This window comes from Trachymyrmex septentrionalis, unplaced genomic scaffold (assembly GCF_001594115.1).
Source record: "Trachymyrmex septentrionalis isolate Tsep2-gDNA-1 unplaced genomic scaffold, Tsep1.0 scaffold103, whole genome shotgun sequence".
Taxonomy (NCBI): Eukaryota; Metazoa; Arthropoda; class Insecta; order Hymenoptera; family Formicidae; genus Trachymyrmex; species Trachymyrmex septentrionalis.
Window position 1 is genome coordinate 235,111 of NW_017304155.1, and position 13,249 is coordinate 248,359.

The window sequence follows — 13,249 nt, forward strand, 5'->3', positions numbered from 1 at the left end:
ACACTTTGTTTTTCACGTTAGATCATTTTCACGCTAAATTCTTTTTTGGAATACTGCTTTACCATCCACGAATACTCAAGACGCAAAAGGGTCAATTAAACTTAAAAGTAACATTTTAAAAGAAACATTTCGTGTAATTTTCGCATCTTAATGATAACAATTTAATTATCGCTTAGTTTAGGCGATTAACAGAATATTTACGTAGAGTGAGACATCTAAGCTGTCAATTCTCGACTGGTTATACGCAATACCTTATGATTTAAAATTAATTTGTTCCTAAAAAAGAGTCTTAAATTTATAAAATAATTTGATTGATTGTAGAAATTGCGAAATAATATACATTATTTTACGAATCGCTGAATGATAAAAATTTATTAAAACATTTTTGTAAGAAATTTATTTCTTGATGCTCGTTGGAATTCATATTCAATATAAAATAAATAAACTTTGCGGCAATATGTGAAGATTTATGTTACAATATCATATATGCAATAAACGTATTGATAATTACAGCATAAATCTTGTGAGTTGTCTATGACTTATTTTATATATCTATGTGAATCCGAAATACATCTCAAAGTAGCAATTAATCCATTAATAGATAAAAACCAATGCTAATTAGTTTCATAAAAATATGTATACACATATGTGATGAATATTATATATTTACAATAAACATCTTGAATGACTCACTCTATAATAGTAGCTCCTATAAGATCAAACTTAATAGTTCTTCAATTCTTTCTAAGTATTACTAATTAAACAAAAAAAAATTCTTATTCATACTTCAAACATTAGCAAGAACTAAATTTGGTTTCTTATCTAATAAAACATTAATAAATTGCATAAGATTTTAGTTTCTTTAAAAATCGTCAATGGAACAAATAAAGATACTTCGATAGAAATCTTTCATCTTGGTTGTATTATATGTACCGCATAACGTGTTTATTCTACGTTCTATACAAATAGAGTCCTCGTTTGTGTCCTAAAAGCTTTTGTTTGAATTTTACAGTATAGTAGGGGCTGTTGTTTGAGTATTATGAGAAATAGAATTCTCTGCAAAATATAGGAGAGTTAAACTATTATAGTGCTGTCTATAGTTGAGAGAGAGAGAGGGGGGGGAGGAGTGAGTGAGTGAGGGGAGGGATGGAGGGAGGGGGAGAGAGAGAGAGAGAGAGAGAGAGAGAGAGAAACGTATCATATAGAAATATAAATCTTTCGTTATATTATTTGCATTCTTCATTTTTGTCATTTATACGTACATACACACGCGAACATATGTTCCCATTCATGCGAACACGGTTTTTTTTTCTCTATGTTTTGTTCTATTTTCTATCTATCTTTGTTACTTTGTCGTATTTCGTTAAGTGCATAATGGCATAAGTGTATAAATCGGATACAGTGATACAATTTAAATATATATCAGAATCTTTCGCTGCCGAGAGATAAATATATAAAACTAACACATACAATAATCATGTTGCCCGGCCTACTGTCCGTCTCCTCTTTATATACATTCGCAAGCTACCCTCGCGAAATAATCCGTGCCTCTCAGAAGCTTACTTAGTACTCGCTAGAGTTATCCTATGCCATACTAGTCTCGACAAATTATATTATAATAAGATTATGTTGGTCCAGAAGTATTCAGGAATATTAAACGCGTCGCGTACGAAAATGGTTAGACAGTTCTTTTCTTATTGCGACTAAAATACATCCGCAACATTATGTTGCATTATTGGTCCTTCTGTTCACAGAACACACAACATTTTTGGTCAAAGAGCTATACAAAATTTCGTTTGTACTTCGTTTGTACAACTAACGTTGTGTGGAGAATCGCTGCCGGCTAATCGAATTCATTCTGAATGCAAAGTAAGTCCTGTGTGGTATCATTAGTAATAAAATTAATTATAATGTATCATTTGCGAAACTACAACTATATGCAGTATATATATTTCTCTGTATGTTTCTTCATCCAGAAAATGAACGACAAAGTATCTAGGACGTTCGAGAAAATATCAAAATATTCAGTAATCTTAATCATTACGTATAATATAGTGAACAGAAAAAATATGAATGTAAGCTTTGTAAGTTGTATGAACTTTTCTTATTCTTTGCTAGCTCCTTCAGATGGAAATGTTATTCTTGTAAAAATTGGGGTGTGTGTGTGTGTGTGTGTGTGTGTATGTATATATATATATATATATATATATATATATATATATATATACATACCTCCATTTTTACAATATAATTTGGCCAAAAGATAACGTCGATCACGCTGCTAACATGATACATTTGTGTGTGTGTGTGTGTGTGTGTGTGTGTGTGTGTGTGTACACAGATATACACACACACACACACACACACACAAATGTATCATGCTTTTGGCTAAATTATATATAATTTAAAAAGATTATCTTTTCGTATATATAACGCGGTTATGCAGTTTACAATCGTGACTTTCGTCCAATCGTCCTAGATATTTCAAAAAATATTTCATTTGTCTTAATTGCTAAAGCAAAATAAAAATGCAACATTTTTTAGGTCCTATTGTTATTAGTGTTATTGCCGCTGGTGGTGTTATTGTTATTATTGTTATTGTTGGAATTAAGTGGGCTGCTGATGTTGTCAATCTCACGCTGAGCGCGCGAGATCTTCACTTTATCTCGCGGTGTGCCATCCTCGCCAGTTTCCATTGCGAACATTTTCATTTTCTCCTTAAAGCTGAGTTTTTCTGGCACCGCGCCAATCTGCGAGTTTTGCTGCTGTTTCTGCTTTTCCGCCAGTCGCTTTTGTCTCGGGTCCCTGGTACAGTAAAATGTTTTTTAGCACACTTGCGTCAAAAGTTTATTCAGTACTAGTTTTTTAAACGTGCGTGCGTGCGTGCGTGCGTGCGTGCGCGCGCGCGCACACGTATGTGCGACAAAAACTTACTTATAGACTTCTTGAGCTCCGATTACACCAGGAGTGGCGCCAGTAAACGAAGTCCCGGATCCTTCCGGTGTCTTGGGAGAGGCTAATAAATTCTCTGCGTCGTTGATAAAATTCTGGAATATAATTAAATAATAGAATATACGTATATTAATATATAGCAAATTTATTGAATGAATGCAAAAATTCGTGCCGGATTTTTTAAATTAAAAGTCATTTAATAATCTGACATTCAAAAGTCTACTTAATTGACTATTTCACGAACCGTATTTTAATTTAGAAGTTAATGTCCGTTTTTGGATCAATACATTTAAGTATTGTATCCGGAATTGGACGAGATTGCGGTTTAGCCAAACAAATACCGAATTTTATATTTTAAGTATCACCTCTTTCAATTATTTTATATATTTTATATAGTTTGAATAATTAATTTGGTATTCAATTTTAATTAATTTATATTCTTGAATAGATTTATTACTATTATTATTAGGATTATTATTATTAATATAGTAATTATCTTTGGAAGTATCTGATGGATTTCAATTGGATTTAGGAATTGATTAAGTTTTTGGTAAAGTGGGGGAAAGAATTTATGTCAGAGCTTTCCAACTTGGACACTTTTACGTTATAAAATTCCTTTTCCTTATTTTCCCCATTAAGTTTCTGAGACTTCAAGAGACAGATCACAGTACTATAGTATAATACTGTGATCCGTCTCTGTAAGTCAGAAATCTAATCAGAGAAAGAAGGATTTTATAACGTAAAACGCACGCCGTGTCCAAGTTGGAAGGCTATGGTTTTTGTTTAAAAATCAACTTTGATTAGAAATTTAATTCTTTTAATCTGTACTTGTCCTAATAAGCCCCTTTAGAGGGAGGGCATTCAAAACTATTCTCAAACTAGTATTTATTATTCGAAAAAATATCTCGACTATTGCCGCATTCTTCGTCAGCGACAGTTAAACATCGCAGATCCGTCGTTTCTTCAACAAGTCCCCAAATTAATAAGTTCAGATTGGGGTCAAGATATAAATTAATTTTTATTGATAAGGATTAAAAGTCAAATCAACTAATCAACTATAATTTAAAATAATTAAAGGTAAAATAAATTTATTTTTAATAATTTTCTTTAAAAAAAAATTTCACTACAAATTTCTTCAGAAGTATTACTCCCGAAAGTCATTCGGTTTACTCGAGCAAATCGGACAGTTTAGTTCAAGATTTGTCAATTGCCACAAGTTTGATTTGTTTATCATCACACAGTTAAATCCAAAATTTTATTTATTGCTACACAAGTTTTAGAATCGTGTTAGGATTATTTTTTACTAACTTGAGCACGCGACTAATTATTCGGTCCTTATACTATATACTTAAATGACAACAATCCCGCACGAGCTTTTCACAACTTCCTACTTAGGAATGTTACGTAAAAAAAAGGTGAAGGAAGGATTTTTATCCTTGTGAAATCAAGTAAAAAAAATCAATATTATGATGACAGCCGGTGTCATCGTTATCTCTCGACGTAATATGAGTTGCTATCAAGTCTTTTTATCACTTTTTGTCTTGTTAATTTTCAATTATTGCATTTCAGATCTAATCATGAATTTTGTTAATTTATATTATTAATTTAGAAAACAATATACAGGGCATATAAGAGTCAAATTTAAAAAATTATAAAAAAATTATAAAACGTGAAAATTACGATAAAAATATAATGATCTGCAATTAATTAATATAAAAAAATAAATACATATTACAGTTTCGGTCTCACGATTGAGCCCTCTTCAGATATTTGACAAAATTGTATATATGCAGTGATGTTAAAATGACGTTAATATGATAAAACGCAGTTGCAGAGATGGATAATGTTATATGTAGTACTGATGACCAGATGGTTTTACAGAGAAACAGAAATTGCTCACAAGTGGTCAGTGTTTGTCTTACTGTCTATATTTTCACCTCTGGACAAATTTTACACACACACACACACACATCACACACGCGCACGCGCGCACAAGCACACGAACACGCACGCATGCATGCATGCACGCCCGCAATATCTTTTGCAACTAGGAGCTAATTTTGTTATGCCTAATAATAACAGAGACAATTGGTGTTCGATTGCATTAAAAGCATCGAAAATAACATTAAGAAATTTCCTATAGATAAAAAGATAAACATCACAAACCATATCTATTTTAAACAATCTAATATCTTCTCTACTATTCACGTCAGACATTGATAAAAAACCTTCAGGAAATGGAAAGAGGCACAAAAAATTTTATCATTTCACATTCGAATGTTATATTTATACAAGCTGATAAAATAAATAACATTATAGTGGCAGTTGAAAGAAATATTTACATGAAAAAAGTTAAAAATATACTAGATGACACCGACACATATGAAATAAGAGAGAAAAATCCCATTAAAAAAACTGACTTGTTCTCTTCGTGATTTGCTGACAAGATGGAAAAAGCATTAACAACGCAAAATACAAACAATTATATTGTAGCGATGGGATTCCGAGAGCCTACGCTGTGCCAAAGATACATAAACCAGGATGTCCATTTAGAATCATAATTTCTTCGATAAGAAGTCCGTTATATGCCTTAGCTTCATTCATACATAATATCTTATTAGATTCTGTTCCAAAGGCGAACAGTCATATCAAAAATAGTTTCCAATTAATTAATAAACTCAAAGACGTGAATATTCAAGAAAATTACAATTTGGTCTCATTGGACTCCCTCATGAATATAAAAAGGACCCTTTGCCAACGTGGAGTTAGTTGATGTTTAACCGAGTACTCAATACTCTGTCAATGACCGGGCCAGTTCTGCCAGGCAATCTTTTCGCTATTCCGATTGATGAGTCAATTTTATCTTAACTTAGTGCGATCGAGTTCCATACATCTACAAGACACCATCAAGATCATTTCCATCAAAGAAAGCCCATCCGGTAAGGACTTCCTATTCAACCAACTGACTTATACGTTCAGTCTGCACACTCAACAAGTAGTAAATGTCGGCCCTTGTTTATTTATTTATTTGTTTGTTTTCTTTTCTTTCTCCTTTTTCTTTTTTTTTGGGGGGGGGGACATCCGCGAGTTTTAGAATTATTTTCACCATGCATTAGGATTCTTCCGTTATCGTTAGAGCAACTTTAGGTTATCCGATCAAGATCAATTTAATCCATAACGACTTTGAGTTAGTAGACCTCAGCGATTAGAACCGTAACATATTAGCACAGAGTATAACTACAGTAGCAACAGTAGCTGTCGGTTTCTTTGATGTCGGTGGTTATCGATCACGTGACTGTCAGCTATGTTGAGAGTTTTACGGACTGCTGAATTTAAAAAACGGCATCAAGAAACATAGTATATCGCACACAAAATATTTTTAAAATTCGAATAAATTTTATATATAAGGTGTAGTAAAAAGAAATTTATTATTTTTGCATTAAATTGAAAGCTTTATTTAGCATAGTTAGAATGATCCGATTTAGGTCAAATATGCACCGTTTTGTTCGATAACTTGTTGCCATTTTGAAGGTAATTTCATTATGCCTCTCTCATAGAAACCCTCGTCCCTATTGGCAAAAAACTGGGACAGTCGATTTTCACAAGCTTCTCTTGAGACGAATTTTTCACCAGCAAAATCATTCACCATAGACAGGAACAGGTGGTAATCACTTGGTGCCAGGTCCGGACTATAAGATGGATGCATAAGAACCTCCCAACCAAGCTCCCGGAGCTTCTGGCGAGTCACTATCGATGTGTGTGGCCTGGCGTTGTCTTGATGGAACACAATTCCTCTCCTATTGGCCAAAGCTGGCCGCTTCTGGGCGATTGCTTCTTTCAGACGGTCCAATTGTTGACAGTACAGGTCCGAATTAAGAGTTTGGCCGTAGGGGAGCAGCTCATAGTAGATGATTCCCTGCCAATCCCACCAAACACACAGCAAAACCTTCCTGATCGTCAATCCTGGCTTGGCCACCGTTTGCGCCGGCTCATCGCGATTCGACCACGACCGTTTTCGCTTGACGTTGTCGTAAGTGACCCACTTTTCATCACCAGTAACCATTCGCTTCAGAAATGGGTCGATTTTGTTGCGATTCAGCAGCGATTCGCAGATGGAAATTCGATCCATGAGGTTTTTTTGCGTTAACTCGTGTGGCACCCATACATCGAGCTTCTTTTTGTATCCAGCCTTATTTAAATGGTTCCAAACGGTTTTTTGTGCAATGTTTAGCTCCTGGGCAATCGAAACAGTGCTTACATGACGGTCGGACTCGACGATTTCCATTATTTTATCGACATTTTTAACAATTGGCCTTCCAGAGCGTGGTGCATCTTTGACATCAAAATTACCGGAACGGAATCGACGAAACCAAAATTGCGCGATATTGACTGTTACAGTATCAGGACCATAAACACTATTCACATTTTCAGCCGCCTGGCTTGCGTTTTCGCCTTTATCGAAGAAAAACTGTAAAATATGGCGTATTTTCTCTTTGTTGGTGTCCATCTTTGACACGCGCTCAAACAATACTGACTCAAGCAATCACAAAACTGTCCGAGAAGTTTTTTTAGTACGAAATCTTATCTTTCTAACGCCATTTGGCATAACCTGATCGCACTTATACAACGCGAGATACAGATTACTAAAGCCATCTATTGGAAAAATAATAGATTTCTTTTTACTACACCTAATATATTATATTTATAATTTTAGACATACCACTGTATATATTAATATAGATCTATTTTTTGTTTATAATTTCAATATATTTCTGGAATAAATCAAATGAAATCATAAAACAGTATGTGAAATATGATATTTGTAAGTCAACAATTTATTAACAATTTCAGATAACACAAAGTTTAAAATTGGGACATAAAATGTCTTTAAGATCTCTTTAACATAACGCCATAACATAAATCTTTAAGACGTTTTATGCTCCAGTTTTGGACATGTATTCAAATTTGTGCCTAGGATATAGGATAAGGATAGAGAAAATGATAAAACAATGAAAAATTATATTTACTTAATTATTGTAATGAGGGTGTTTCGACAAGTCTGGTAAATCTTTATAAGATGGTGCCACAATCCATTTAATGATGACACCTGGAAAGTATCACTCTTCAAATCCTTTTAAATCAAATTTCAGCCAGAATTAACGCATTATTCACGTACGGTAATCGTTTAAAGCGAGTGAAAAATTTAGTAGTTGCCGCATACAAAAATGAAAAAAAAAATTTTTTGTGCAAAATTACAAAATTAGACTATAATGATTTCTCATTCTATTCTATTATAGATTCAGAGAATAGAGTGGATAAGAATCAATTCGATACCCTAAAGTACAAGAGATTCCACTTATTTTATTCATGTTAATATGTGTGATTATACATAATATTCACTCAGCTCTCAATCGTAGTTTATTGTGTCTCAATCATCACCAGTTTTAATGCTATGACAGTCCGCCATATCCTTGGCTTTACAGCCAACGCATGCGCAGAACAAAACTGAATCCTTCATTTGCTCGTACTGTCGCTACTGTATGTAGTTATATTGTGACATTAGTATAATCCGCGAAAATTAATACAGCGTTATCCTCATGGAGTATAGAGAATGAGAGGCCAAACTAGGCTTTGAAAAATGTGGTCAAAATCAGGTTTCTGAATTAGTGTTGACGGTGCTCAGTAGGCGGCATTCGAATTGCAAAACTTCTTTCATATACGCTTACGCAAACACAACCGAACACACATAACCTACAAATAGAGACGTTATTCATGTTCTGACAGTAACAAGAAGATATAAATTGTCATTAAAACTGCCTGAAGAATGGAGCATTCTATATGTAAAATTGGTATGATCTATGCAAATTGCGAGAACGGTGTCGTGGAACGAAAGCGACATCTCGATCGAAATTCAGATGACCATTTTTGACCATGCTTTTTGACGGCCTCATCTATATAAGTTCGGTCTCTTATTCTCTATACTCCATGGTCATCCTGTTACATCTGTTCGTTCATTGGTTAAAATTGATTTACCCCACGTTAAGTTATTTTTGAAGTGGCGACACTGCTGTTGCAGTTTTCGAGAATGAGTTTTAGTTTTGAATTTGCTCTCTATGTATGTTTTTGAGAGATTTTGACGCAACGTAATGGAAGAATATATTTTATATCAAGGAACATGTTAATCGTCTCTTTTACTTAATTCTATCCTCCTAAATATAAGTTACAGTAAGTCAAGTAAGAGGATGGTCGAGTTAATTTATAAAAAATGTATTAAATAAAATTTTTATATGCATATATGTATAGTGCTCGATCAAATCAAAGATGCAATTACATTAGTAATGCGACCAGTTACCATCGGCATCGATAATTGCCTGGCATCTTCGAGGCATGCTTTCGACCAAATTAACGGCATATTCTAAGGTTCTCCAAATCCGTCGAATCTCGCGAGATAGCTGCTTTAAAGTGTAAGTGCGTTTTTCACGAAGCTTGTGCTTAATGTATGCCCACACATTTTCCATAGGATTTGCGTCGGGCGACTGCGACGGCCAATCCAGTGTAACTATGCCAGATTGCTGTTTCCACTCGGTACAGAGCTTGCTGCGGTGTTTGGGATCGTTGTCCTCCTGCAGAATCCAATCCTCATTTTTGTTGATGAACCAACGTTCGGCAGACGGTAACAAAGCCTTTTTGTAGATTTCGAGCATTTTCTCGGCGTTCAAGTTGCAAGTAAACAAGTACAAAATGCCGAAACCTTGCTTTGAAAAGCAGCCCCAAAGATGCGCCTTTACTCCATGTTTAACGGTCCGCTCGACAATTTTATTTCTGGAAGTTGACCAGGCTCGTTTGAGGGTACAACGTGCCCATATGGAACATTCGTCAGTAAAAATTACGTTGCTAAAGTCTCGATCAATGTTCTCGCACGCCCAAGTGAGTCGCTTCGTCACATGTTTTTCATTCAATAGAGGTTTCTTCACTGTGTTGCACCATTTCATGTTATTAGCCTTGAGATAGATTCGAATAGTTTCATACGATATATCTAAACCTTTCTGCTTCAATTTTGCTTGTCCTTGACGCAGTGTTAAGCCAGGATTCCGCGAAAACAGATTCACTATTTTTTTATAGTCTTTTTTGTCCACTTTGCATATCGAGCCACGTTCCGGTAAATCATTGACATTTTTTGCCACATTATATCGCTGCACCCACTTCTGTACGAATGATTTCGACTTTTTCATATATAGTATTTAGCAGCCGCTAATTGTGACATTTTTGGACCTTTCGGGTGAGTGCAGAGGAACACAGCTTCATAGCGTGATGTGTATTTGATACTCATGGCGCTTAATGTGATTCTCTTAAGAAAGTTCAATGACAACTGAATCTTCCTTGATAGTGCATCAAGAACAAAGGTGCCCTCTATAGATTCATGATAGATTTAGGGCGATATCTTTTATTAGCTTTGAGTAAGGTCGACCACGCTCTTACTTGACTTAATGTATAATGGGCGACGAGGTGAACAATTCAATTCTATGAATTCAATGCTATAATTACAAACAAGAAGATTTTCAGATCCGATTTCGGAACCTCATTTCGGCGTGCCAGTTCAGCCATTACAGCACATATAATTTTCAATTCCTAATTCAATCGTTGATAAAATGAATGCAACACAATTCCAAGAACTCATGAAAATCTTAACTGCTTGTCTTGACTGTACAACAGGTCAAACTGTACAACAGGTAATTCAATTTTCAATAAATAACGTTAACCTCGTATCAAATTTCGGAAGCTTTGATCCAGATAAAGAAGACTTTTCGCATTACAAGCAACGATTAGAAAATTACCTCAGATTGAAAAATGTATTTGAAGATAAAAATACTTGTGCCAAAGTCTTACTACATTGCATGGTTCAAAATATTATGAATTATTAACTGCACCGAATTTGCTGACCGACAAAACGTACGAGCAATTAATGGAACTTTTGGAAACCTATTTATCCTGTCTACAACCAAATGTTGTGGTACAGCAGCATTGCTTCTTCTCATGTGTGCAGAAATCAGAGAATATAATATCGCAGCATATATCGCTGAACTGAGGAAATTTATCGTTATTTGCGAATTTAACTATAAATGTAGAAGATCTGTTGCATCTTTTTACGTGCTCAATTCATTCGTGATGCAACAATTTGGAAGAAGCAGGCAACTGATTTGACTTTAAAAAAACGGTCGAGACTGCCTATGCCCTGGAAGCAACGAAACTTGGATAACCATGAAATATCAGGAACATCAACAGGAAAAAAGGCGTCAATTGAAAATGTGTGTCGTATTTCAAAATCTCGAGATAAAGCAAGTAAACGAACAAGCAGGTCAAATAATTAGGATAATCCAGGTAAAAGTCGTCTAAATAATCGGCCATGTTCAAAAAGCAGAATCAATTATCGCGTTCTAGGATTAGAATGTATGCATTCGTTGCGGACGCAATAATCATAAAATTCAAGATTATCGCGTCAATTTCAATAAAATAAAATGTCAATAAGACAGATCATGTTGAAAAAGTATGTATTTCAACGTTAATGAAAGCAGAAAGTACAACGGACTCATGCTTGGTACAGAAATTCAGGAAGATAATAAGAATTTGAACGATATTAACATTCAAGATTTCTATGGCATCAATGGTAATAGTTGATATTATCATTATAGATGATTTATGAGAAATCACTTGTAAAATCAAAGGATATAAAGAAATTCTACGCGGACATAACCATGGGAAAGTCCAAAGATTTGAAGTAGATTCAGGAGCAGGGTTTACTCTCTTATCAAAAAGTTACCATAATGCTTTAAAATTGTCAATACCGATGCACTCAAACATTCAATTTCATTCATACACAAGAGAAATTTTTCAATTATTGGGTGTTACAGAAGTCCCAATTGAATGCAAAACGTCTAACAAGGAGATGGCACGAACTGCGAAATACGAATTGGAATGTAATCTATACCATTCGAAAAGCGAGGTCGAGAGTGTAAAAAGTATAAAAGGGTTTGGGTGCATGGGCGTTTAAGAGAAATTTGCATGTGAAGTTGAGCAATTGCCTGCTGCGCGGTAAGTAATATGAATAAGTAGAAGTAAAGCAAGAAGCGTGATGGCCGAGAGGTCTAAGGCGCGCGTACTACTTTTACATTTGACGAAGAGAGTTCGAGACCATGCAGTAACAAATTTTTTTTATTTCATCAAAAAACGTCATTTTATATATTTATTTACGTTTATTTATTTATAAAATTCGAACATTGTCGTACAATATTGTAAATTAAAATTTATATTAAAACATTGAAAACATAAACGAGTCGTACGTCACGAACATTTTATAAAATAATCGCGTTACAAGGTTCTAGATCAAGTATAGACACCTGCTCTCTCATGCGCGCATGCGCACTTAAAAAACCATTAGAATTATGTAGGGTTCTCTCGAGTTAGTTTTCTCATAAATACTGATCGATGAGAAAGTCTCTCAACTCTTGTTTGTTTATTTCGATACACTGACATTGTATATTGTAAAAATGGATCCATTCTTAGTAGAACAAATTAAAACACTGTCAAAATCTGACATTTCAAAAGAAGATTTAACTAATATCGTATACAATACTTTAAAGGTAAATATTTTGTATATTTTAAACATATTATACAAAAAATATAATATGGGAATATTAAATATTTTTATAAATATGTTGTTACAATTTGATCTGATCTATGCTGATCCACTTAAACAATTTACAAAATTCGCTAAAAAGATTGCTGGAAAAATGTTCGAAGATTTTATAAAAATGTTGGGAAAATATAGATTTTACGAGGATGTGGAATATTTTTCGCCTGACGAAGCATAAGAAAATGTAGAAGAACAACTGGATGTTGAGAAAGCTACATCATCAACAAATGATGAAGAATATGTGCCATCTGAAAAAATTGCTAAATATCACAGAGTGCCTTTCGAAGTTAAATTAAAAATTATCATGACTGCAAATGAAAATCCAAAGTGGAGTTTCAAATATTTACAGAAGCGATTTAAACAACATTTACATCATAACAGTGATATTGCACGTTTTAAGAAAAAAATATTAATACGAGGTCTGGCTATTAAATAACGAGACTGCTTATGAAAAAGAGTTTTATTTTAAAAATTATTCTACAATTGAATGCTCCCCTTCAATGTACTCCCCTCCCCTCGCCACACACCGTTCCATTCGTTTTTTCCATTGGTCAAAGCAATGCTGGAAGTCTTCTTTTGTAAGAGCATTTAGGAGCTCCGCCGATT

The 13,249-nt window shown here is 34.2% G+C and overlaps 1 protein-coding gene across 11 annotated transcripts in view; it reads right to left on the reverse strand.

The window, feature by feature from the left end:
• Nucleotides 1-2,383: 2,383 nt before the first annotated feature.
• Nucleotides 2,384-13,249, reverse strand: part of LOC108757169 (afadin) — a 170,220-nt gene continuing 159,354 nt past the window's right edge. For 10 of the 11 annotated variants that reach the window (XM_018501596.1, XM_018501593.1, XM_018501616.1 and 7 more), the window contains 2 exons: nucleotides 2,935-3,047; nucleotides 2,384-2,805 (listed from right to left, as the gene is read on the reverse strand). In XM_018501596.1, coding sequence (XP_018357098.1) covers nucleotides 2,541-2,805; nucleotides 2,935-3,047 — 378 coding nt within the window. In that variant the 3' untranslated portion in view covers nucleotides 2,384-2,540. The remainder of the gene's footprint in view (nucleotides 2,806-2,934; nucleotides 3,048-13,249) is intronic. The other variant, XM_018501609.1, reaches the window with a different exon arrangement.